Raw genomic sequence first — 27,742 nt, forward strand, 5'->3', positions numbered from 1 at the left:
GACCTGAATAGACATTTCTCCAAAGAGGATATACAAATGGCACATAAAATAACTGTTGGCGAGGATGTGGAGAAATTGGAACCAAGTGCATTGCTGGTAGGAATGTAAAATGATGCAGCCACTATGAAAAACAGCTGGCAGTTCCTCAAAAAGCTAAATATAGAATTATCATATGACCTAGCAATTCCACTCCACTCCTAGGTAGATACCCAAAGGAATTGAAAACAAGGACTCAAAACAGATATTTATACACCACAACATTAGTCACAATAGCCAAAAAGTGGAAACAACACAAGTATCCACCAACAGATGAACGAATAAACAAAATATACTCTAAACATACATTGGAATATTATTTAGCCATAAACAGGAAGGAAATTCTGATACATGGTACAACATGGATGAACCTTGAAAACATTACAATAAGTGAATTAAGCAGACAAAAAATGACAAATATCATATGATTCCACTTACATGAGTTATCTAGAATAGGCAAATACAGACAGACAGAATAGGGGTTTCCAGGAACTGGGGGATAAGGGGAGTGTTTTTGCTTAATGGGTATAGAGTTTCTGTTTGGGTTGATGAAAATGTTCTGGAAATAGATACTAGTGATGGTTACACATCAAGAATGTACTTAATGCCCCTAAATTGTACACTGTAAAATGGATAAAATGGTAAATTTTATGTTGTTTATATTTTAAACATAATTGTTTAAAATTTTAATTATACATAGTGATTTAGCTATGTAAATTATACATAGTGGTTTAGGTACATAAGTAAAGATGGAAGGGAATATGAAGACATGAAAAATTACTAAATTATCATGTGATTATATTATTTTGAGTAGAAATAAAGTTCAAATAAAAGTTTCATTTTTAGCTAAAGAATAGTTATGTTGATTAATAATTTTTAAAACCTTCGAATTTATACAGGAAGAGCTTTTCAGAGTAATTCATATAAGGGAGAGTTGGTGTACTGTATCTGTGCTAGAACATTTTGAACAATTTTAGTTTCTTATAAAATTGTCTAGATTTTAATGAAATCTGTTTTTCTTTAGCTTGACAGGGCCAATTCTCTGTTAAACCAGACTCAACAACCGTACAGGTATCTCATTGAATCAGTGCGTCAGAGAGATTCTAAGATTGATTCACTGAAGGAGTGTATTACCCAACTCGAGAAAGACGTCAGGTAAACCATCTACAAATCTTTTATTTGAGTAATAAAAGCATTGTAAGCACAATACTGCTATAGACGAATTCATATTGGAAATTGTGAAGAAAAAATTGAAATAACGAAGGGGGTCTTAAATGTAATGAGTTCAATTTCTCTTAGAAAAACTAAGTCACATCACATTAAGGTGTTCACAAACAGATAAAATGTACACATTTACTTAGATTCATGTTGACTTTACCAAGGAATTTTTAGGCTTTTCTTCCACTGACCCAGGTAAACCATGAATTACCTCGAAGTAAATAAATTCCTTTCACTTCCTTAGATTGAAATTGTTTTCTTACATGACACCTTATCCAAAAGACTTGCTCCGCCGAATAATCATTCAAATTCTTTACCTGTTCATCTATATGATCATTTTAGTCTTTTTAAATAACAGTAGAAGAATGATGCTATATGAAGAAAGAGGTTTTAATTCATGGATGCTTAGTTAGTTGGCTTGGTATTAGATTTTAAGATTATTTAGAATAAGTAATTAGATAAATTATCAACCAATTTATAAAGGTAGAAGCAAAGAATTAGATGGGAGAGAAAATTCTTAAATTAAGGAATTAGAAAAGGTAGTTTATTGAAAAATATAGTTATTGGAGAAGATAGCTATTAAATTCAGGTTTCCTAAGATATACAACCAAAAATATAAAACTGCTGGTAATTAACTCCAAACTGTGAGTGTTCTTTTTGATAAATTAGAGTAGTTATCTTTTCCTCTCATTTCTACCCCACCAAAATAATTGGTCCAAAACTTTATTCCTGATCAGAATTTTTTGACAATATAATAAAGTAAGTAATTTTAAATCACATTTATGTGTTAAATGTCAACATAAATAACAATTTATTTGTAGATTAATTTTAAAGTTAAAATTAATATTTAGAATATTCATAACCAGCATTAATTAATCAATTCAGTGAATTAATTAAACAGTTCTATAAATAGCTGTTGGGAGCAATAGAAATTATGTGTCATCATTCACTGGAGACTTGGTTGTCTTAAGGAAATTGAGGAAAGAACCCCAAAGAGAACCTTTTCTTTCCATATTATATATTTGATATATTTGAAATTTTGTAGTGTTTTGTCTTACCTTTGTAATCTTGGAGCAGGGATATATAAAAGGCCTGTGGAAAAAATTACCTCTTTCACGGTTACCTTCAAGTAAGTTTATTTGAATATTTATTTTACTAAGAACTAGGAAAGCTGAAAATGTTTAATATAGAGAAAAATAATAGCCAGCTACAGGAGAAAATTGTAATGATGAACAAATTCAGCCCTAGAGAAATTTAGCAACTTGTCATCTAAAAACATATTAGTTTTGTGATAGGGCCAAAATTTGAATCCAGATCTGTCTGCTTTCTAATTCCATACTCTTAACCATTATGTTATACTGCCTCCCTATGTTCTAATCTGAATAAGGGATAATTTTTCTTTAACTAAGGTAATTAACGAAGAGAAGCAAAAAAAAAATAAAGTGTAGAATAGTGGTTAAAAGGAAGGCTTTTAATGAGTTGATAATTGTTGAGGCTGGGTGACAGATACCTTGTTATAGTTTCTCTCTTGAAATATTTCATAATAAAACAAAAATTCCCTATCTGCATTGTCCAATATGGTAGCTGCTAGCTACATGTGGGTATTGGGCATCTGAAATATGGTTAGTGTTACTGAGGAACTAAAATTTTAATTTTATTTGAATTAAATTAATGTTAATTTTCATTGCCACTTGTGGCTAGCTAATAGCTATGGTATTGGACCCTATAGCCAATTTTCTCATCTGTGAAATGAGAGTGGCACCAACAGCACCTAATTCACATGGTTATTCAGAGGATTAAATGATATAACCTTTGTAATATATATAGCACTATTTCTATACATTGTTAAAAATGCTTTTTAAATGTTTGCTATTATTAGTATTGTCTTATATTTATCACATTTTTATGTTGAAGATTATCTTTGAAGTGAGAAATAACATTTCTCAAAATATGCTGAATTTTGACAAAAATTAGGACTCCCTTAATTACAGCAACAGTAATCACAAGAACTATGCCAATTATGGAATTAAACAAAAAATATATATTTTGTGTGCTAAACATCTGAAGGCTTTAAAGCTGTCTGTGTCTCATATATTTATTGTATACTATTTTAGTAGATTCTGAACTAATATTTCACAGGATATGAAGTCTTGCTCTTCATTGAAGCAACTATCTTCTAATGTGGAAAGTTAAGGTGCTTTCAGTATTTTAATTATGGCTTGTGAGATGCTGTAGCTGTACCCTGATGACGTGAATGAAAGGATGTGATGCCATACAATACAATCAACAAGTCAGATACAACAGGTTAGATCACATTTCTATCTACCATCAACCTGACTCTGAGCCAACGGCATTTCAAATAGAGTAGAATTATCCTGGGCTTTGACTACATGTCAGCCTGATTTCTCTTCTCATGGTAAACGTGTCTGTAAAATATAGATATTAATGTGAACTTCAAGGGGTAGTTGTGAAAATTAAATGAAGTAACATATATAAAAAGCTTCCGTCACACAAGAGAAGCTCAGTAAATGTTACCTCCCTTCCTTTTGTCCTTCATTAATTCGAAATTTAAACATTCGATGATCCATCCAAAAAGATGACTAAGTGATTATGTTCCTTGATAATTCCTGTTTCTTTTTGCTGGGTGTGGATTTTAATTGTAAAGAATACTTAACATTAACTGATTAATTTGTAAATGTTTCTCTAGCTTATACAATAAAAGCTCTTTAAAGAACTGAATATAAATTTTATCATTTTCTTACAAAATAAAACAATATCACTATATCACACCCACAACTTACCAATTTAGCCATCGATACAATTTGTTCAATGCCTAGAAAGATTAGCACAAACATGCACTAAAATGAAATTGTGATAAACATGTTAAAAGCTAACATTTGAGATATCACTACTAACTGTCATTAAAGTAATACTCTGTTCTAAAAAAGTAGTACTTTTAACTCTCCTCCACCAATCCACAAGAGACAATCTGGGTTATATTGTTTGATCTATAGTTCAGGACCAAAGGAAGCATGGAAAGAGAATAATTAGCATAAGTTTTCTTTCTCTGTTTTCAGTTCTCCATTTATCGTTAACTAGTCATTTAGGAAGAAAAGACTACTTAGGCGCTTATAAGGCTAGGCCAGAGTATATTGATCCAGGAAGTTAAAGAACAATATATCAGGAATATGTTTTCATATAGCAGGTGAAACAGAGCCATAAACATGAATTTCTGAGTAATAATTAACAGTGAATTGAACAATTATGGGTGTAATATACCATTCACGGTAGACGTGCTTATAAGGAGATTTGTTTTGTAGTTGCTTTATGAGTCACGCATAGAAGCTTTGTATTTTTAAAGGTAAGTTTCCACTGTTATGAAATGTCTTATGGAGACTAAACTTCTATTGAGTAATTACTGTGTGTGGAAGAACACAGAGTATAATAATCATCGTATTCAGTTTTAGAGACCCACGTGTTGAAGGTAGTCTCCCTTGTAATTTAAGAAAAAGAAGGCTAAGACTTTGAAAAGTATATCCAAGTATTGTCTGTAGAGCCAACGTCTTGCAAATAGAACTGAGTTGCTTTGTCAACCAGTTTATCCACTTACCTTTTATTCCATGTTATATGGTTAGTTTTGTTATTTAAATATGGAGTACTTACTTTATTCTGAAAAAATTAAACACTACATATAAAGCATTTCTAATGAATTATTCAGTCAAAATCCTTTAATTACATCAACATTCCGTTCCTATTACACTACACTTTACTTAATGGGTCTATTGGTATTTGAGAGCCTACGTGTGTGTGTCTGTGTATGTGTTTGTGCATGCACACCCATGTATGTACTGCCTGTGAGCACATGTTTCCATTCTGTGTGTATGTGGGTACATGTATACGAACATGTATATGTGCATGTATATGAACACATCTGTCCCTTGAATATTCCTATTCGTATTTACTGAACATTTATTTTCACTTTGAAAAATATTTTGGGGACTTCCCTGGTGGCTCAGTGGTTAAGAATCCACCCACCAGTGCAGGGGACACAGGTTCGAGCCCTGGTCCGGGAAGATCCCAGATGCCACAGAGCAACTAAGCCCGCACGCCGCAACTACTGAGCTCACACGCTGCAACTACTGAGCCCACGTGCCACAACTACTGAAGCCTGCACACTCTAGAGCCTGTGCTCTGCAACAAGAGAAGCCACTGCAGTGAGAAGCCCATGCACTGCAACAAAGAGTAGCCCCTGCCCGCCGCAACTAGAGAAAGCCCACATGCAGCAACAAAGACCAAACACAGCCAAAAAATAATAGAAAAATAAAAGAAAGAAAAAGAGAAAGAAAAATATTTTGTCTTCAGTGTGATCCTAGCTAAAGACAGAATTTTAAAGTTACAGAAACACCTGATCTTTACCATGCTTTGGGAGACTCAAGCAGAACACAGAACTCAGTTTCCTTTTTATCATCTAGTTCGTTTCAACTCCTCAGCTCAGTAGGATCTCTGACGCCTAACTCCAAAAGTCAGTTTGTTTTTATGCTGAGCTGCTTACCTTTATTGACATTTAATTACTGTTTTCCTCTGACGACTGTTTCTCATCTAAATTAGTAAAACGGTATAGCATTTTGTAGAGTTTTATGTGCTCAGTGTTTTATGTAATCATTCATTAGATAATTCATATGTCCCTTTGACATACATGAGTATTATTTTCCACTTTTACAGATGTGAAAACAGGTTCAGTGGAGTGGTATGTGTCGTGCTTTATATCACATAGTTGAGTCAGTGGCACAGTTGGAAACAGAAGTCAGAGTTGCATCTAGTCTTTCTTCTCAGAGGACAAACTCTGATGCTTCCTTGGGGAAGTTCTCAATTAGTAGGAAGGAGGAAAATGTACATTTTTTTACTCTTAAGTCCTTGGAATTACCAGTGCTTTCAGAAGCACTACTACTATTCACTGAGTTTAAGAAAACTTCTCCCTAGTATTTTGAAAATTGGTGGCGTTCTATTTTTTTAAAGTATAACTTAAAACATCTTACCTGTTCAGCAAAACAATTCTCATTAATTTTACCTTTACAGATTTTGTTTTGACATTCAAGGAATTATGTTGCTTCAATTCAGTGTTGCTTTTCTTAATCCTTGTAGCACTGGCTGAGTAGACTCATCCCAGTGGCTTTCAAAGAATATTTTATTTAATGGTTCTAAATATTTTTATATGTTGAATAATCAAACTCCGGACAGTATAAGACAGGCCTCAAATATTTATGTTTTAAAATATGAACATGTCCTTACAATTAGGCTTCTCACCCTTTCCTATCAGAAGATAGGTCATTTCAAAGAGAAATTCGCAACGCAGACTTAGAAGTTGAAGATTGAACTAAGAATTTGGAGACAAAAATTGTTTCCCCGAGGGCTTCCCTGGTGGCGCAGTGGTTGGGAGTCCGCCTGCCGATGCAGGGAACACGGGTTTGTGCCCCGGTCTGGGAAGATCCCACATGCCACGGAGTGGCTGGGCCCGTGAGCCATGGCCGCTGAGCCTGCGCGTCCGGAGCCTGTGCTCCACAACAGGAGAGGCCACGGCAGTGAGAAGCCCACGTACCGCAGGAAAAAAAAAAAAATTGTTTCCCCAAGTTTACTGTAGATCAAGTATCTGATTCATTTATCTCACTCAGTTATATACCTGGTAATTTAATATGTGATAAATTATAAAATACTACTTTCAGTTTTAAGGATAAATGTTGTAATTTGACTTTCAGTGTCTCAAATTTTAATATGGTGCCCATACGTACTTTCTTTTTACCTTTTATGTAAGTCCCACTTCATCTTTTTACATTTCAGGAGTAACCAGTCATCTTTAAAACACCAATTTTATGCCCCTACTAGGCAGGAACGTATTTTCAGAAAGCATCTCAGTTGCATTGTCAAATAGTTGTGAAAAGAAAAAGTATTCTTATAAAATAGCTAAGCCAATGATTGAATCAAACATTGTAGTCACTGCTCTGATATCTTTATGAACTATAAATTTAATTTTTCTTTAATTCAAACCATCAGATTTAGCCTTTTGCTATTTATTATTTGTTAATTCAATTTATATTAATATGACAACTTTTTAAAACTTGGTGGGGTTTTTTTTTTCCAGCAATTTAAATAAAGAAAAGTCAGCTTTACAGCACATGAAGAATCAAATGGCATTAGATTTGGAACAACTTCTAAATCATCGTGAGGTACTTTTTCCATTTTGTCATAATTTTTACCACCTTAGGCTTTTTCAAAATCATATTGGGTTAAGATTATTGGATCCCAGTAGTCTGTGTTCATTATGAGTTAATTCTTATTCCTGGAATGCTTCTTCTTGATGGTCCCTATTGCCTTGTTCATATCTCTGTCATTGAATTTCCATGTTAATAATTATCTGTCTTATCCCTTTCTCCCTCTAGACAGTAAATTTCTTTTTTTTTTTTTTAATATTTATTTGGCTGCGTCGGGTCTTAATTGTGGCATGCAGGATCTTTAGTTGTGGTATGCGGGATATTTTAGTTGTGGCATGTGGGATCTTAGTTGCAGCATGTGGGATCTAGTTACGTGACCAGGGGTCAGACCCAGGCTCCTTGCATTGGGAGTGCTGAGTCTTTGCCCCTGGACCACCAGGGAATTCCCTAGATAGTACATTTCTTTAGTGTACCTCTGTCTTATTCATCATTATATGGCCAGTGCCTGGTGTACAATATTTGTATTGAACTTTAAAATTCATAAGTTTTCTTTTAATTTGTCCCTCACAAAAAATATTTTAAAGGTAATAGTATCCCTATTTTATAAAAGAAGAAACTCAGGTTTTGGTGGCTTCCCCAGAGCCAGGTGGTAACTAAGAGATAACCCCAGTTTTTTTTCTCATTTTTATAAGTCAGATTTATTGAGATATGATATACAATAAAATTTACCCTTTCCAGCATGTTTCTATGATTTTTGACTAATACATACAGTTGTGTAACCATCACCACAATTAATATATAAAATCATTCCATCACCCCAGAAAATTCCCTCTTGACCCCTTTGTAGTGACCCTTTTCCCCAACTCCAGTTGATCTGTTTTCTATCCCTATAGTTCTACATTTTTTCTTTCTTTTTTTTTTTTTTTTTTTGTGGTATGCGGGCCTCTCACTGCCATGGCCTCTCCCACTGCGGAGCACAGGCTCCAGACGCGCAGGCCCAGCGGCCATGGCCCACAGGCCCAGCCGCTCCGCGGCACGTGGGACCCTCCCGGACCGGGGCACGAACCCACGTCCCCTGCATCGGCAGGCGGACTCTCAACCACTGTGCCACCAGGGAAGCCCAGTTTTGCCTTTTTTCAACAAAAGGTATTATCCTTTCACAGAATGTGAAATAGATAAAATTATTAGTCTTTTTTTTTTTTTTTTTTTTTTTTTTTGCGTTACGTGGGCCTCTCACTGTTGTGGCCTCTCCTGTCGCAGAGCACAGGCTCCAGACATGCAGGCTCAGCGGCCATGGCTCAAGGACCCAGCCGCTCCGAGGTATGTGGGATCTTCCAGGACCGGGACACGAACCCGCGTCCCCTGCATCGGCAGGCGGACTCTCAACCACTGCGCCACCAGGGAAGCCCTATTAGTCTTTTTAGTCTCGGTTTTTTCACTTACCATAAAACAGATCAATCTATGTTATTGTAAATATTAGTAATTTGTCCTAATTTTTATTGCTAAGTAGTATTCCATTGTATGGATATACCACAGTTTGTTAATCCATTCACCAGCTGATGGACATTTGAGTTGTTTTCATTTGGGAGTGCCTATAAATAAAGCTGCTGTACACAATTGTGTATGTATTTTTGTGTAAATATAAGTTTCCATTTCTCTTGGTAAATACGAGGAGCAGGACTGCTGGGTCATATGGAAAGTGTTTCATGTTGTAAGAAACTGCCAGACTATTTTCCAAAGTGACTGTAACTTTTGCATTCCCACCAGCAGTGAATGAGAGTTCCAGTTGCTCTGCATCCTCGCCAGCAGTTGGTACCGTTAAGCCTAGTTTTTTAATCCATGAATTTTTTCCACTGTACTATCACTGCCTTGTCTTAGCCATGTTTTTACCGTTTTGCTGTGCTAACAGAGAAAAAATGCTCAAAACAGATCATTGGTTTATGAGTATCCTGAAGACATTGTTTCCTAGTCTGGGAAAGATATATCAGGTATTTGGGAAGAAATTATTGGAAGGAAATTATTGAGAGAGATGAACTAGGGAATATTCCTGGAAGCAGCTCAAAGATGCATATCATCTAGAAATGGTGTCAGGGGAATTGGGTGAAGTGCCCAGAACAGCCAATAGATAACAGTTGAATAAGAATAACTTGATAAATAAAATTTTTTGAAAGTTAAAATCAGGGCTGAGACTAAGGTGAGGGCAGTCAGGCACTGAAGGCACAAAATAGAGGAGGTGACCCCTCTCAGAGGCATGCACAGTGCAGCACTAGCACCTGAGACCTTGCCTCACCCTAGTCAGGACCCTGTGAAAATGATCTAGTATGAATCATTGCTTCAATCAGCTAAATTTTCTCAGTTTCAATTAGTGATTCATAAAGAGACCAAATGAACATTTAAAGTGTTTCATTTTCTTTTTGCACTGGGCAGCTCTTGCTCTAACTTTTTAAGTGGTGTTACTTAGTTCTGGTAAGACTGTTTATGGTAATATGAAATGAGATCCCCACCTCATTTACATAGTTATTCAATATGTGTTACATGAAAAAAGAAAATGAGTGGGATAGTTCTAGGTTGACAATGCTAGGATAGTTGAGGCATGGCCACAGAAGATTTATTTTCTATTCGTGTTAGCTCAAAATTGTTAGCTTAAAACTCCTCTCACGTTGGGAGTTCAATTGTGGTTTTAAGGATTTCCAGGAATGATAAAATCCATCGTGGCCTCTTATTCTATAAACTTCTAGCATTTATACATTCAAAAATGGTTGTGTGTATTTGGAAAGTGTATTAGGTGATTTTTATTCTCTTCTTTAGAGAAAATGTATTAACCTAATAATAAAAAAAAAAAAGTGAAGAGAGGGTGAGTATGGAGAAAAATCGCCTTTTTTAGTTTGCCTTTTCAGACTACAAAGCTCAGCTGAGACGAGTAAACGTATTAGGTTAAAGGATCTGCACAAAAAATACTAACTGAAAGATGTGATCATAAATTGAATTGAGATCTCATATCTGTCCACGTCCGTCTATTCTGAATTCTACAGGTTTTGTCCCTGTATTCAGTGAAATCTTCGGGAAACAGAGAGAAGGGGAAAGGGGCAAAATATCTCTCCTAACAAAATTCCTTCCACTAAGGCACAATTGAATGTCATGACCTCTGCCTTTATAGAAGATCGGAATAAAATCTGGTGTCATTTCTCTTTGTTTCGTGAAACTATTTAAGGCAATCTACTAAGTACTTCCATTTATATTACATAATTTAGTCTTTGCTACAGTACGCTGAGATAAATATCATTGTCCCTACTTTTACAGATGAAACTGATGCTGATAAGAGTTAAGTAACTCAACCGTACTTACTGTCGAAACTTTTTTTTTTTTTTTCTGAAACAGAAGCTTATGATCTTTCTCCTTAGTCCCATTTAGACAAAAATCTCAGAATGAATTACTGCTTGTGTGAGTTCCAGGAAAATTTTTGCCTCTGTAGATGAAGTTATATCCTTCTGTCTTTTTTTCAGAAAATGAAAACTATGTAATTTAATGTGCTTCCTTTTCGTCTTAGTTGCCAGAAAAGTCAGAGCTGAATATCTTATCCAGGTGTTGTAATCTTTTTTTCTTTTCTTTCACTTATGATGCTTCAGAATAACTCTTTCTTTGTCTTTCAAGTGGAAGGTAATCTTTTTTACCCTTAAATGTCTTCATTTATGCTAAGAGCTTTGAGGTATAAAAATATAAACTATAAATCTTAAATAATTAGGTTTTAAAAAGGTAAAGGAAAAGATTGATAGGATAACATTACCAGGGCTTCAAATTAAACATTCAGTTCTGAGTATACGAAATGTGATTCCTTAGAATGGCTTCTCTCTCGTTGAGCATACCTCTCAAGAGTCTTCTTTAATGGCCTTCATTTTTCATTCATTTTTATCCACTCATATTTGCCTTAATGAAACAAGATTTGCTGAACACCTTTGGAAATTTTAATTCTGCTTTTATTTGTATATATTTCATCATGGGTCCTTAGAATCTAAGCTTTCAAAAGTAGGAGAAGTATCTTTAATCAGCCATGTATCTAATAGAATACTGAGCATAATTTTAAGAAACTGGTATAAAAGTCTTTTTCTGGTTTCTTTTGCAGATGTATTAGCGGGAGTGGTAAGAGCCCCACTTAGGAAGCTATTTCAATATTTCATTGAGCAATAGGTGGTATCATGAACTAAACTGGTGATGATGGTGTCCAACAAGAAGGGACCAATTTGAAAACTATTTAGAAAGCAGAATCACTGTGCTTGGTGATTGACTGAACTTAGGGAATGATGAAGAGAGGAGGAATGAGAATTGATGCCCAGGGTTTTGGCTTGTATCCTGGGTTTATGGTGGTGCTACAAAGAACATAGGAGGAGTAGGTTTGGGAAAGAAGAACTCCAGAAAATATCTAAGTGGATATATTCAGTAGAGAGTTAAAAATGTAGGTTCTGGGGCTTCCCTGGTGGCGCAGTGGTTGGGAATCTGCCTGCCAATGCAGGGGACACGGGTTCGAACCCTGGTCTGGGATGATCCCACATGCCGCAGAGCAACTAGGCCCGTGAGCCACAACTACTGAGCCTACGATTCTGGAGCCTGTGCTCCGCAACAAGCGAGGCCACGACAGTGAGAGGCCCGCGCACCGCAATGAAGAGTGGTCCCTGCTCGCCACAACTAGAGAAAGCCCTCGCACAGAAATGAAGACCCAACACAGCAAAAATAAATTAATTAATTAATAAACTCCTACCCCCGACACCTTCTTTAAAAAAAAAAAGACAATGTAGGTTCTGGAGCCCAAGAAAGAGAAGTTATCTGGAGGTAGAGATTTGAGAGTCAACAGCATAAAGGTGGTGCTTTACATGGAAGTAGATTAAATGAACTAGTAAGGGTATATAGCGTGAGAACAGAAAAAGGCCTAGGACAGATTCTTGATGAGCATTAATATTTAAGGGCTGGGCAGAGCAAAAAATGCTTACACAAAGAAGAGTGAGGAGTGACCAGAGAAATGGCAGGTGCATCAGGAAAAGAGTAGACCCACGTGAAGCCAGAAGCATTCAGGAGGGAGGAAGTTGTCAGCAGTGGCTTAGGCTGCCAAGGGACCAAGTCGAACAAAGATGAAAAAGAAAATGGTATTTGGATTTAACAAGATGTTAAAAAAAGCAGTTTCAGTGGCACTAAAGGCAGATTGCAGTGAACTGATAAATAAGTAGAAGTTGAAAAATAGTAAAAAGAAAACTAGACAACCCTTTGAATAAGAGAATATAAGGTGATCAGGAAGGGAGCATGAGATCAAGGGCCTTTACCTCCCGGAGTTGGAGAGTATCCGGCTTAAATGGGGATAGGAAGGAACCAAACAGAGAGAGACATTGAAAGTACAAAAGAGAGAGGATGATCAATTGAGCAAAAGTGTTGGGAAAGGAGCAGATCCAGGGTGAAGTGATGGGATTTAACTTTAGACAGGTGGGGCACCTTTTCCATTTTGCAGGGGAGAAATCAAAATTACATTAAAAGTAATAAGTTAGTAGGTTTGGTGGTAAGAATTTAGGGAGTTCCCATCTAATGGTTGTTTTCTATTGGGCAAGACACGTGATAGGATCAGAGTTCTGAGGAAAATAGAAGTTTGAAATAGCTATGTAATAAATGAGTGATGTACATTACAGAAACAAATAATTGCCAAGATGAAATGTCATATATTTGTAGTACTGCCATTCTGTGTAATTTTTCTCTAGCAGCTTACACTCAGCATGCTAGGTGTAACTATGGAGAAGGTGGACAGCTGGATTGACCCAGAATTACATATATACTTGTTCAGCTCTCTTATTAAATTCTAAGGCTGGAATTACCCCTATATTCCTTACATCACCTATATTTTGAAATACTGTGGGAAAAGCCAGCAGTCAGACAGGCAAGATGGCTCTGCTACTTCATAGCTATGGATTCTTTTTTTTTGAAGACAATTTTTTAGAGCAGTTTAAAGTTCACAGCAAAATTAAGAGGAAGGTACAGAGATTTCCCATATGCCCCCTACCCCCGCCCCCGATGCACAGCCTCCCCAGAGTGTGGACATGTGGTACAAATGATGAACCTACGCCAACATGTCATAATCACTTAAAGCCCACAGTTTAATAGCTATGGATTCTTGAGACAATAATTTAACCCCTCTAAACTCAGTCTTCTCATGTATAAATAAAGGTAATATCTATTTTACAGGGTTATATGAGAATTAAACAATGTAGTACATTCCTGGCATGTGACAGTAACTCAGTAAATGTAGGACCCTTCCCTCTTTTCCTTCCTTTTCAAGAGTCAGTTCAAATGTTATCTATTCTTTGAAGCCCTTCATAACTCAATAAAGAAAAACATCTTTTTTTTACTTCTTTCCCATAACTTTAAAAATACTTGTATTAATATTCCTATCACTATATATCACAATTACGCATCTGTCTTGCCAATAGAGTGCCTAGTTTTCCTTTGTGTATTAGCCTTTAGCACAGTATTTGGTAAGTATTCAACTGAATGTTTGTTAAACTAACTGTGGTCTTTTCCAACCTTCAATAATAATTGCACTAGAAGCTGTCAAATGGAAAGCATTAGAAACTAGCCTTTAATATATTCACATTCTCTCTCCTCAAAAGTAAATATTTGTGGAATATAAGAAATCTGTTTCTCAAACCTGAGGTTCTTCTACCCTTTCACTCACTGCTTCTGCCAATAATCCCTCTCAAGGTCCACAAGCATTTCAGTTAGTATTTAACCAGCATTTAACCAACCACTTCTTACTAAGTGCCTAGCGTGTGCAAGGCCTCACACTTACCTGGTTGGACTAACTCCCATGGTTCCAGATAACTTGCCTTTTATTGCAGTGAATGTCACTTAACAAAAAGAAAACAAACCCTGCAGTTAGCCAGGTTTCTGAAAAGTGAAGTCACAGTATAATTATCATTCTTTTATGGTATGTTTATGTTCCAGGACTCTAACTCCTGTGTTCTTTGTGATTTCTCGGAAAGTTTCAGGGACATTTCAGCATCACAAGTGCCCCTTAGGCAATCCACTTCATAAAGGGTTCAAACAAATTACATATTTCTATATGTGTGTCATTCTTTTTGGTTCATACTTAACTATTTTGAAATTTTCTTAAGAATACCTTTTTACACGATTTTCTTATACACATATATACTTACATTTTACAGTCAGAACAGTCAGTATGACTAAAAAAAACAAAAAGTGTGTGGGTAAGTTAATTTTTCTTTAAATGAAGATGTAATTATTTCTGAGATTCATACATTTCTCATCGTTAGTGGTGCTCTTCAAGTTCAAATTTGTTTTTGATCTCCTAGATGTAAATGTGTATTTTAAAGACAGTTATTATAGTGGAAACCTAAAACACATAAAGTATAAGTCATATTTTCCCTATAAAGTTTTAGAATGTTTATTTTTTCCATATAAGGGTATGTGAATTTAGGTCTGAGGAAATTCAGGGAGTAAACTATTGCAAAAAATACTCATTTGTGAATGTTGAATTTAAATATACTTTAAGTATGACAAAACTAAACCTACTGTATAAAAGTAATAATAATATCTTGAGTTTTTATAACTTCTTCCTACAAAAATGTTTTAAAATTTTTCAGCCCAATTATGTTATACTAAAGTGTCCCAAGAGCTCTATGATGGTCTTATACCCATTTGACAGATGCAGCAACTGAATGTTCCCTCTCCTCAATTTTGAATTGCATAAAAGACACAAATCTTTTTAGATTGTACTGTGTGGACCTCTATGTTTATGTGGACTTATACAAAACTTAGTAGAACTAGGTCAGATTATTTTGATTTCATAAGTATTTTGGCTTCATTTTTAATCCTTTCATCATCAGCTTTAAAATTACAAATATCTCTGTTGTGTCCTGCAAGTAAAATTCTGTCTTGTGTGAAACATTCTATCTCATCATAAAAATACGAATCTGTGTATATATGCTCTTTTAACTTTTTTCACATCACACTTTCACATCTGTTATGTATCATATAGACCTGTCATTTTCTAGTTATTGTTTTTGCTTTTTTTTTTTAAAGAATGAAATGTGTATTTTTCCCACTACATTTTAGAAGTTTGGTATGTTTTCTTTTAAATAGTAAGTACACTTCTCTGACCCTTTTTTATCAGTAAGGAACAAGTAAATGACCTCTTGCTATCATTTCTAACCCTGTGTTTTTATGACTTCTAGAATAGCAGCAGTTTATAACAAACCAAACAATTCTAGGGTATAAGGAAACACACAAAACAAACTGCAAAGCTATTAAAGTAAGTCTCTGGAAATTGTTGGCCAGGAGGGATTATTAACAATGAAATGAAATGATTATGGTCTTATTTGGCAGTATTTTAATTTAAACTTAACAAATCGATATCCCATATGAAGGAGCTGACACTGAGGGAAGGCAGGGAATACAACACGGAGAAGGTACAGGCACTGGAGTGAGTCACGCTGTGGACACCAGTGCTCAAAATGGAGGATAGAGTCTGGAGTCTGAAATTGATGATGGAAATCAACAAGAACATGCATCAAAAACTATCAGATTATACTGAAGTAGTAAAGGCCAGAAACCAGACAGCAGCTAGATGAATACTGATATAGAAGGGAAAGCCAGGCACCAAGAGGACATGAATACCAGAAGGCAAAGCAGTTAGAAGTCCAAGGTACTCTTCAGTAATCAGATGAGTGAAAGGGTCTGCACAAACCAATCAGAACAGAATCAAGGTGCCCACACTTCTGTTTTAAGTCAACAGTCGCGGTAGATTTCAGTTCAGAGGGGCCTCCTTCAGTGTGTTAATGCGAGCTTCCTCTACCTGCCTCGCTGTTGAGGATGACCTTAAGATTATATTCAAATTTAGGAAAGAATGTTGTAGGTGATTAGTTACGTCCCCTAGGCTATGACAGCACAGTTGCGTCTCATTCACCAAACACTTGAGCTCTCAGCTAAGCTTTCAGTGGTAGATAGGGTATGACTCCAAATATGTTTGTCATCTGAAATGCATTAGAATAAGGAGTAGATAAGCCTTATTTCCCTCTGCTCTGGCCAAGACTCCTTTCTTTATTCTGTCCTAGGCCCAAAACTTTGAATACTAGGAGATAATCAGAGGAAAATAATCAAGATGATAAAAGAATTCTTTTCGGTAGTAAGAGAGATTAATGGATTGGGGGTGTTTTGAGAAGAAAAGACTTAGAGAGATACAAGAAATTCAAAGTAGGCAGAAATAGACTTACGATACATCTCTCCAAAGGCTGAAATTAAAACCTAAGGGTAGACATTATAAGGAGACATGTTTTGTTTGCTTTGTTCAGGTGTTATTGTTGTTGTTCTGCTTTGTTTTGTATAGAGGTTAAATAACTTGAAGGTCCCTTCCAAACCTGAAATTGTGGCTATCAAAGGCCTTGACAGAAGGCATCCGCATTACTGTGTATATAACGTCTAAATAATGACAGCTTTGAACCCATTTGAACCCTGATTTCATTTCTTAATAGCTAATGAATCTGGCTTTTTTTTTTTTTTTTTTTTTTGCCCGCATTGCGTCTTCATTGCTGCACCCGGGCTTTCTCTAGTTGCGGCGAGCTGGGGCTGCTCTTCGTTGCGGTGCATGGGCTTCTCACTGCGGTGGGTTCTCTTGTTGCAGAGCACAGGCTCTAGGTGTGCAGGCTTCAGTAGTTGTGGCACGCGGGCTCAGTAGTTGTGGCACACGGACTTAGTTGCTCCACGGCATGTGGGATCTTCCTGGACCAGGGCTCAAACCCATGTCCCCTGCATTGGCAGGCGGATTCTTAACCACTGTGCCTCCAGGGAAGTCCTTGGCTATATTTCTTAAAAATCTTCTAAACCTCAGTTTCCTTATATTGAAAATTGAAGTCATATCTACCTCTTGGTATTTGGGAGAGGATTAAATTTTTATGTAAAATACTTAGTGCAAAGCCTGGCACATAGTAAGTACTACATGAATGTTAATTTGCTATACAAAATGTTTTGTGTATTGTTTAGAGTATAGTGCCATTGACATTCAAGGTATATTTTTACTTCTTCAAAAATCATACATTGGGGCTTCCCTGGTGGCGCAGTGGTTGAGAGTCCGCCTGCCGATGCAGGGGACACGCGTTCGTGCCCAGGTCCGGGAAGATCCCACATGCCGCAGAGCGGCTAGGCCCGTGAGCCATGGTCGCTGAGCCTGCGCATCCGGAACCTGTGCTCCGCAACGGGAGAGGCCACAACAGTGAGAGGCCCGCGTACCGCAAAAAAAAAAAAAAAAAAAAAAAAATCATACATTGAACTATGTTAAAAATTTGCTTTGATAATATTAATAATTTAAAATTCTCATTGAGCACTTAGAGTATTGATAGATGACTTTGAAATAAATTTACATTTTCTTTTAAACTATAGTGTTAGATGTGGTAATGATATTGTGAGGTTGTTTTTTTTTTTTTATCTGTTAAAAATCTCTACTGAAGCATTTACAAGTGAAATGATCTGAGGTCTGAAATCTGCTCTAAAATATTTCAAAATAACTAGAAAGGAAGTAGATAAAACAATGTTGACAGAACATTACGGCAGTTCCTCAGATGATTAAGCATAGAGTTACCATATGGCCTAGTGATTCCACAACTAGGTTTATACTCAAGAGAAATGAAAACATGTCTACACAAAAACTTGTGCATGAATGTTAGATGTTAGCAGCATTATTCACAACAACCCAAATGTTCACCAGCTGATGAATGGATAAACAAAACGTGGTATAGCCATACAATGGATTATTACTTAGTCATAAAAAGAAATGAAGTACTGATAGATTTACAGCATCGATGAACCTTGAAAACACTATGCTAGGTAAAAGAAGCTGGTTACAAAAGACCACATATTATATGATTCCATTCATTTGAAATGTCTAGAACAGAGAAATCTACAGAAACAGAAAGTCGATGAGTGCTTGCTTAGGGTTGGGAAGTTGAGGACCAGATGGGATAGAGGAGTGATTCCTAGAGGACTTGGTGTTTCTTTTTGAGGTGATTAAAAAAGTTTTAAAATTGTATACTTTAAATGGATGACAATATGGTATGTGAATTGTATCTCAATAAAGCTGTTTGAAAAAAAATGATACTGACAAAATGTTGATAATGATTAAAGTTGGGCAATAGAAACTGGGGGCTCCCTATGCCATGCTCTCTTCTCTTTGGATCTTTGAAAATTTCCATAATAAAATGTTGTTTAAATACTCTTTTAGATGAAGTTTAAACCTCCAAAATATGGATGTACTTGGTTTAAAACAAGGTTGGTTTCTACCTTGCATTAGCTCAGGTAGGAAAGTTGCACAGAATTCTGACTTGACTGCCAGATACATTGTTATTCCTCTAGAAAAGCACTTACATTTAACCTCCAGTGGAACACATAGTTTGCATTATACTTGTCAGAGCTATTTTCATCAAGAAATGCCATCTATGTGTCCCCTTGCCAACATCTTTGCAGAGTTTACAACTTTCAGCAATTTATTGGCATCAACTATGCAATACTCTTAAGCAGCTGCTCTGCAGTTGAGCTGTTTTAATATGCCACCCTCTATGCAAATAGTTTATATTAAATGGCCAAGATATGTGCTTTCGGATTCAAGAGAGCAATTTATCTCTTTTATAGAGATTGTATAGTAACAGTCATCATCTTCATCACCATCATCGTCTGGAAGTTTCATAAGAATGTCCTTAACTCTTCCATTTTGAAGAGTACTGTACTGCAATGTGTTTTTTATTGTTTTGTTTTAAGTTTCAATTGTGTAATCAGATGCGGTTCTACATTTGTTCGTTTTAATGAATGTTTCCTTCATTCTTGAAGTTACTGTAATTGTCTTATGTATTTGATATACTAGAATTATAAGATATATACTATTAGGTTTTTGAAAATCACTATAAAAGCATATCAGAATTAATGAATATTATTATAAATCAGACTGCTATAGAAGAGTGTTTAAATGTCTCAAACAAGTGGTAAAAGGAAAGAATTTGAGGCATGGCACTTTTGCTGTATTTGAATTTTATAATGAACAAGTAATGCTTCTATAATTTTAAAAAGCAGGAATTAAAAAAATATTTTGACAAATGGCTTTCTAAATTAATGGAACATTTGCCAGGAATAGACTAGGACTGCCAAAACAAAGGGGCCACATATTAGGACACTCCACATTTTGTCATTTTGGACAAGAGAGCCTACTTTCCACCTGAGGACCCTAGAGTGGAGCCTCCTTGACAGATTTTCTTATTCACATATCCAGAGATTGTACTCAACTGTCTCATTCAGATGAATGGCCCATAGCAGCAGAAAGAAAACATTTAGTCTGTTCCTTCATTCATAAATTGGAACACACAACGAAAGACCGTCAGAAACTGGAAGAAAATTAATAGCACAAAAGGGAAAAATCACAATAAACAGAGAAACTGACTCCCTTCTTCAGAGAAAACAAAAATTTCTGTAACAGAAAACTTACAAAGTATTGTAATTAGTTTCTTCGGAAAGATTTGAGGAAGTAGTATTTACAGAAAATAAGCATTATACAGAAAACGTTTCTGGTGTTTTCAAAAATTGCTAAAGTCAAAATCATGAAGTTATTATAAGTAAGTAAAAATGCCAGTAGAAGGATGTCAGGAAAAGCCACTGAACTCTCCTAAAGCTTAGAAAAAGGTAAGAAGACAGAAATTAACAGGGAAAAGCTAAACAAGATCAACAATTCCAGAGAGAAATAAAATACCTGCAAAGAAATAAAGATCAGCTTGGCCTCATAGTTCCTAGAAATTTGACTTTAGAAGATAGAGATGTAACACCATCAAAGTTCTGAAGGGAAGCACAGTACTTTACCCTCTCTCATGAAATTGCTAGATTGTTTCCCATCAAACGACAAAAAGAGAGCAATGCAAGAAATAATGGAACATGCCAAGATGTGCAATAAAAAGAAATTTCAGAATAACAACTGTGCAGCAGTCTTAAAAGAAGTCAGTACAAAACTGATACCAGCAAGCAGTATGATTAAGCCAGATAATCTTAGGTAATATGGAAAAAGACATATACTAGTTCCATCAGTGAGGGAAAAAAAGGCAAGACCTCTTAAGAAGAAGGGGGAAAAATCTCTATGAGAAAGTCAAAGCCCAAGTAGGAATCTAAGTAAATGGCATGATTTTTGAGCGATAGATGCAATGTAAGAAAAAGAATCCAGTTGAACTTGATACCTGAAACATTTTCCTTTGAACATCACAGGTTCCTTTTCTGTGGACCTAATCACACTCTCTGCTCTGCAGTGAACAGTATTTATAAATCATTAAACAGTAGTACAAGTAACCCTGCTGACCAATCACAGAAGGACAGTTAGAGAACAGAGAAAAGCAGAACCAAAAGCTAGAGAAATGACATGTGAAAGTCAAGTCCAAACAATAAGAGCAGACTCTTAATAGGAGGTGGAGCCAGCAATCAGGAGGTAGACAAGAGAACATGGTAAGGACCAAGCCAGATTTCAGGATGACTTAATCCTAACAAAGGATCCCATTTTGTAGTGACAAGTTTTTCTAGTTCTTGTATGTTATGTTGGTTTATTTTTGTTCGTCAATTTGCAAATTGGGATTTTTGTGAATCACAAACATTTCATTGTAATAGTAACATCAACTAGGGAAGGACAATTTATGCCAAAAATGTAGGTAAAAGAAATATTAAAATATTTTCATGGTAAGGAAGATTCAGTATCATAAAAGCCAGTTCTAAGTTGTTTTTTTAATTCAACATAAACCCACCCCTATCCCTAAGAACATAGCCCCAAAAAACCCTCAATCATTAAACGTTAAAACAGTGTGACATGGGGCTTCCCTGGTGGTGCAGTGATTGGGAGTCCGCCTGCCGATGCAGGGGACACGGGTTCGTGCCCCCGTCCGGGAGGATCCCACATGCCACGGAGCGGCTGGGCCTGTGAGCCATGGCCGCTGAGCCTGCGCGTCCGGAGCCTGTGCTCTGCGACGGGAGAGGCCACGTCAGTGAGGGGCCCACATACCACAAAAAAAATGCATGAATAGACAACTGGAATAGAATTTAAAAGTCCAGAAATAATATACTTATGGAAATTCAGTATATGATAAAGATAACATCTCAAATCAGAGGAAAAAGTTGTCTCTTTAGTACATGATGTTATTACAGAATAGCCAAAGGGGGAAAAATGCTGAATCCACACCTTTCACCATAAGCCAGGATAAACTTCAAACAGATCAAAGATCTAAATGTTTGAAAAAGAAAAGAAAAAGAAACCATAAAGTAACTTGAGGAAAATGGAAAAAGAAAACATGGAAAGACCATAAAATTAAGGATTGCCATATTCAGCTACATCACAACCAGAAAGTTCTGCATAGGAAAAAAACAAAATAAAAAGCATAAACATTCAAATAAAAGATTTAAAGGGAAGAAAAACTGCCGTTCATATTACAGACAAGAGCTAATGTCTGTAACATGTAAAGAGCGCCTCTAAATGTAAAAGAAAATGACCAATCACCCAGCAGAAAAATGAGCCAAGGATATCAACAAAAAAGGAAATACCCTTAAACAACTGAAAAGCTGCCCACCCTTACAGTAGGAGAAATGCAAAATAAACATACCCAAACACTTACCAGACTGGCAAAAATCCAAAAAGGTAACACAGACATACATTTTATCAATTAGGAAACTGAAGCTCATTCAATCAGAGTAGATTGCTTAAGTTTACACAGTTAATAACAGAGTCAGGAATAGATGTGTCTTTGACTTCTAACCTCATACTAAAATATCTCCACTACCTATGCTTGGCTTTCTGTGTGCTCAGTCTGTGGCGGTATCGTGGATACTATTTGATGTTAAAGTGGAATTTTCTTTGTTCAAATTTACAATTGATATAAAAGAGGTCATCTATATGATCAAACATAATAAAACTGAGCAGAATTGTTCTGCATGTTATTTTGGTGTCCACTGTAGCTGTGTATTATCTTAATAGGAATTTTACAGAATTCTGTTGCTTTTTCAGTGTTCTTTACTTAGATTTCAAAAACCCGTGCTAACATTGTATAATACTATCAGATGAACAAAAGTGGTACTGTGATAGCACCCTAAGTTGGGGTGATCCTAGTCTAAGTAAAGCAAAAACCTGTGAATTTCCCTTCTGTCTCCTGACCAGCATCAGGGGTGATCTGTTTCCTGTAACTGTTCCTATATGAGCAGCAGGTGAAGCCAAAGAGCAACAAAACTATGGCCTCCTCTTGGGCACTTAGGAGCCAAAGCCCTCTGCCTGGTACCCCACCAACTCCTTCCTTTTCTCCTTCCTCAGCCTTGGTCTCCCTCCCTTCCCTTCTGCCAGGAGGTATGATCCCCTTGACCTTATTTATCTGTAATAGAGTGGTAGGTTGTGTTAGAGGAAATTTTTTCCTATTATTTTATTTTCTCTTCATGCCAAGGCACAAAAGTTATGGCTAGTAAAAAGAGGTTCTTTCAGATAAAAAGTGTTTTTTTTTTTTTTTGATAGGCTGAGAGACCGTCATCTCCCCTCTCCCCTCTACTTATCGTGTGGTAAGTAGAGAAGGAGCTGAAGTCTACCCTAACACAAGACATGTTTAACATTAAATCAGTGGTATATACTTCACTAAAGGGAAGCATGTAAATGAAGTAACAATCTCAAAAGCAATGAGTCCTCAAAAGGGTCAAATAAAAGTGTATCAGATTGGCAGTTTCTGAAGGTAGACACATCCTCATGTGCATTGGCCAAGCCAGTCTCTCCTGCAGAAATGAGAAAGTGGATTCTGGCACCGTTTCTTCCAGCTCCTCTCTTGGCCCTGAGGTTTATTAAGACTCTGTGGCTTAAACTCAACAGCTCTGTTTTAAAATACCCACTCAAGCTAGATGGTTCTAAATAGAACTAATGACAGCCAGAAAAAAAAAAAAGGCCTGTAGGAACTTGCTCTGACACAGAGCCGATGTCTATAAACAGATTAGTAGAAGAGAGCAGAACATCTTTCTGTCGCCCTAACTTCTGTGTCTTGGCATGAAGATGCAATAAAAGAATAGGAAAAAATTACCACCAACACAGCCTACCACTGTTGTACAGATAATAAGGTAAAGGAGAGTTCAGTCCGCCCTCTCTCCATATTCTTGTGTTTGATTGAATCAATTTAGTAATTAAGCATAAATATCGACTAGTTAATGTTTGGTGCTAAAGGTTTGACTATGGGGGAAAATAAAAGACAAAAAAGACTTGGAAAAGGGAAGGAGTGGAAATTTTGATCCGGGTTCTTCAAGGAGTTCAGCATAATGAATTCTTAGTTCAAACAACGACTGATACAGCTAACTCAGGTTTTCATTTGTAAAAGAAGAGGGAATAATATGTTTTGTTTTTAGTGAAGTATAGTTGATTTTCAATGTTTCAGGTGTAGAGCAAAGTGATTCCGTTTTATATATATATATCCTTTTTCAGACTCTTTTCCCTTACAGTTTATTACAAGATATTGAAGACAGTTCCCTGTGGTATACAGTCGGTCCTTGTTGTTAATCTATTTTATATATAGTAGTCTGTATCTGTTCATCCCAAATTCCCAATTTATCCCTCCCCACCTCCTTTCCCTTTTGGTAACCTTAAGTTTGTTTTCTATGTCTGTGAGTCTGGGAATAACACGGTTAAAGAAATCCTGAAGCTATATTAAACTTACTGTTTGAACTGCTGATTAATAGGCAAGAAAAAAATTTTTGGACTCTTTTTCCCTTGCATCTTCATGTAAGACTTCAAAAGGAAATGGAATAGTTTAAGAGGTAGAAGAGAAGAAGCTAAGTGCCTAAATAATGTACCTATCAAGCATGTGTAGAGAAACTACGGGGGAAAGTAGCTATGCCCGTGGTTCCCAAATATGTTAGAATCACCTGGGGATCTTTAAAAAATTTCAGAGACAAGGTCACACCCCAACCCAATTATCTCAGAGTCTCTGGGGGTGGGACACAGGCATCAGTTGTTTCTGAAGCTCCACAGGTGATTACAATGTGCAGAAAAATTGGGGAAACACTAGGCTACAGAATAATAATTTTTTTAATTGAAGTATAGTTGACAATACCATGTTAGTTTCAAGTGTACAGCAAAGTGAGTCATTTATACATGTTTTTTCAGATTATTTTCCAAGATGATGAATATATTTCTTTATGCTGTTCAGTAAATCCTTGTTGCTTATCTCTTTTATGTATAATAGTATATGTCTGTTAAACCCATGCTCCTAATTTATCCCTACCCCCTTTCCCCTTTGGAATGATATATTTATCATTTAACGGTATTAATGACTATGAGATTCATGTGCATAATTATTGAATATTAATATGTTGTTTTTTCACAACTTTCCCCATTTATATAGTGTAGTAATTGCTTCAAATGTTTTTTCTACTTCAAGAATAAAAATAAATATTTTAACATCAACATTATGAGTCTGCTTGTTAAAATCATACTTCCATCTTCTATTTTCATACACAACAGGAATTTGCAGCAATGAAACAGATTATCATTAATATGCATAGTAAGCGTTCTGAGGACAACTTGCTTTTTACTAAAATGGAATCCAAAAATGGGACAAGAAAGCAGAAATCAAAGACTTTGAATGTGCCTAGAGAACATGAAGACAATATATTTATACCCAAACCAACACTCTTTGTAAGTACAATAAAAATTAACTTAGAATGTTAGTGTCTCTTATTGTCACTAAATATATTTTACTTAAATTTCTTTCCTCTCATAGTGGTTTCAAACTAACTTTAAAAGGTCTGTATTTATCCTTTTTCTGAATGTATATGTTACCTATCTTAACAGTTGATAGTTGGGGTTTATATTTCTAGTTAACATATCAGACTTGCCTAGGAATTAGCATTACTCTATTACTGTCCTCCTCCAGTCTCCAGGGATGACTTATAAATGAATCAGAAAGACAGTCTTGATTTGACTGGTTTACAGCATGATCTCTCAGTTTTCAGTAGGATGTAGCTGAGGTCATACCTCTTTTGAAAATTTTTCTCTTGTATATAAAAGGAAGTTTACTGTAGAAAAAAAAGAAAAATACAGATAAGCGTAAAGAAGTTTGTTTGTCTGTTGTTGTTTTGGCCATGCCGTGTGGCTTGCAGGGTCTTAGTCCCAGCCCAGGGATTGCACCCTGGGCCCTCGGCAGTGAAAATGCCAACCAAAATTCCCTGTTTTTGTCATTTTAAAATTTACATAAGAATAAAAGGGATGCAAAATATCACCCGCCCCCTCTTATTTGTAAAATAATATATTTTGCTTTGAGTTTTCTTATAAAGTATAAAACCAATCGTATCAGCATAAACTGAAAAACTGAAATGCATTATTAGGTAAAAATGTACGTGCCCGGAAATTAGTTGAAGAACAAGAAATTAGAAAAATTTGGATTAAAATAGAAAATAAATTAGGAAATATTGAAAATGATGTTTGAACAAGTAATAAGAATCAAAAGGCAACAGAATCGAAATAGGAGTAACCTTATTAAATAGTTCACTTTACTTCAACATGGTTTCCCCTCCATACCTTAATTTCTCAGAAGAAACATTTCTACCATCTGAACATAGAGACTCAAAACCAGAAAGATTTTCTGTATGATATTCTGATTCAGTAAGTCCCCAGAATCTTAATTTTTTTTTAACTCCCTAGATAATTATAATAATCAGTCAAGTATGGGAACTTCTGAGCTAAGCTATTTCATTATACATTCAGAACATGCTACGCAAGATCAATGAAATGTGAGAGCTTGCTTGGTGATTACATAGTTCAACCTCCTTTAAAAAAAAAAATGAGAGTTACAATCTAAATGAAATAAGGGATAATTATCATAAGGATCCTTGTAGCAATAAAGGCTGAGCGAACAGGGTGGAGAACACAGGAAATCGAGATTGACCAGCCTGGGTACAAGGCAGCTCTATAGATTTCCACAGCTTAGTACGTAGATCTTTTCCTCTCGTGGTACTTCAGCTTCCCTATGTTTCTCTCCTGGTGTCTGCTTACTCATGTTTTCCACTTCCTCATCAACTTGCTCACAGCCCCTTGTCTTGAGATGTACTTCTATGCATCCTTTCCCTAATCTCCTCTCTTATAACCTAGTTCTTCCTGTGTTTTCCAAAAGCAAGTTTAACTGGCCCAGCTTCTCCTTGTTGGCAGATACCCCTTGTGGCAAGACTAGTTAAGGTTATTAGCCAGCCTACTGAATGGCTGCCCTTACCTGTGACCAGGGGTCACAGGGTACCAGGGAAAGTTGCCTAGGGCTATTTATTCAGAAGGGCCATGGCTAGGCAAGTTTCCCTCAGAAAGTCGGCTAAGATTGTGACAGACAGTGTGATGTGTCTATTATTATATTATAATCTACAAGAAGAGAGCAGACTGAATACATAGATGCTAATGGAAAACGTAGGATTGGTTGAAAACCGCAAGATACAGCCACATACTTAAAGCCTATCACACTCCCTGATCTGCTTTTCTGACCCTTCTCTGTTCCAAGCAATGAACTATTCCTTCTGACCCTGACCCTCCTACATTTCTGACTTTAGCTTGGTAACCTGATATTCTGAAATCCTGTCACCAGTACATAAGTAACAGATTTCTCCAGTATCTCGAGATAAGGTTCTGCAATGAAAAGAAAATGAGGAAGATTTGAAATATGAAGTATTAATTGGGTAGTTTTTATTTCCTTCTTTATGCTTACCTGTATTTTCTTTTTTTCTATAATAAACTTTTGTATACAAGAGAAAATTTTTCAAAAAAGGTATGATCTCAGCTACATCCTAATGAAAACTCAGATATCATGCTGTAAACCAGTCAAATCAAGACTATGTGCTAATACTGCAGAATTAGGAATGGGAACAGACTAGGTCACCTAGGGCGAGTCATTTAAATGCCCTGAACTGGCTCTTATCTTTAAAATTAGGAAGGAGATTACATGAAATGAGGGCTGGACTTCTTTTATACTAACATCCATGATTCTCTTAAGGCATCATAATTTTTACGGTTATTATTTTCAGTATTTTCAATTTTCCATAATAGTGCTTTTCTTACGTTTTTCTCTCATCTTGTCAATAAGGAATTTATGGTGCAAATATTTGCAAATAAGATCTAATCATTACATAATCTTATGGTTTTATAGCTAAAAGGGAAACATTTCTAATTTACTTCCAGATCCTTTGGCTGATATTATTTGCTGTTGGTATTTTTCCCTGATATTAAATTCAAT

General features: G+C 36.0%; 1 protein-coding gene across 3 annotated transcripts in view; it reads left to right on the forward strand.

Annotated features, from left to right (window-relative positions):
- PIBF1 (progesterone immunomodulatory binding factor 1) overlaps nucleotides 1-27,742 on the forward strand; it is a 202,973-nt gene that overhangs the window by 159,644 nt on the left and 15,587 nt on the right. For 2 of the 3 annotated variants that reach the window (XM_082601927.1, XM_082601928.1), the window contains exons 15-17: nucleotides 1,061-1,191; nucleotides 7,391-7,475; nucleotides 24,994-25,167. In XM_082601927.1, coding sequence (XP_082458053.1) covers nucleotides 1,061-1,191; nucleotides 7,391-7,475; nucleotides 24,994-25,167 — 390 coding nt within the window. Of the gene's footprint in view, nucleotides 1-1,060; nucleotides 1,192-7,390; nucleotides 7,476-24,993; nucleotides 25,168-27,742 lie in introns of those variants that run through there. The other variant, XM_082601929.1, reaches the window with a different exon arrangement.

The sequence above is a fragment of the Mesoplodon mirus genome (assembly GCF_964341445.2).
Source record: "Mesoplodon mirus genome assembly, chromosome: 17".
Taxonomy (NCBI): Eukaryota; Metazoa; Chordata; class Mammalia; order Artiodactyla; family Ziphiidae; genus Mesoplodon; species Mesoplodon mirus.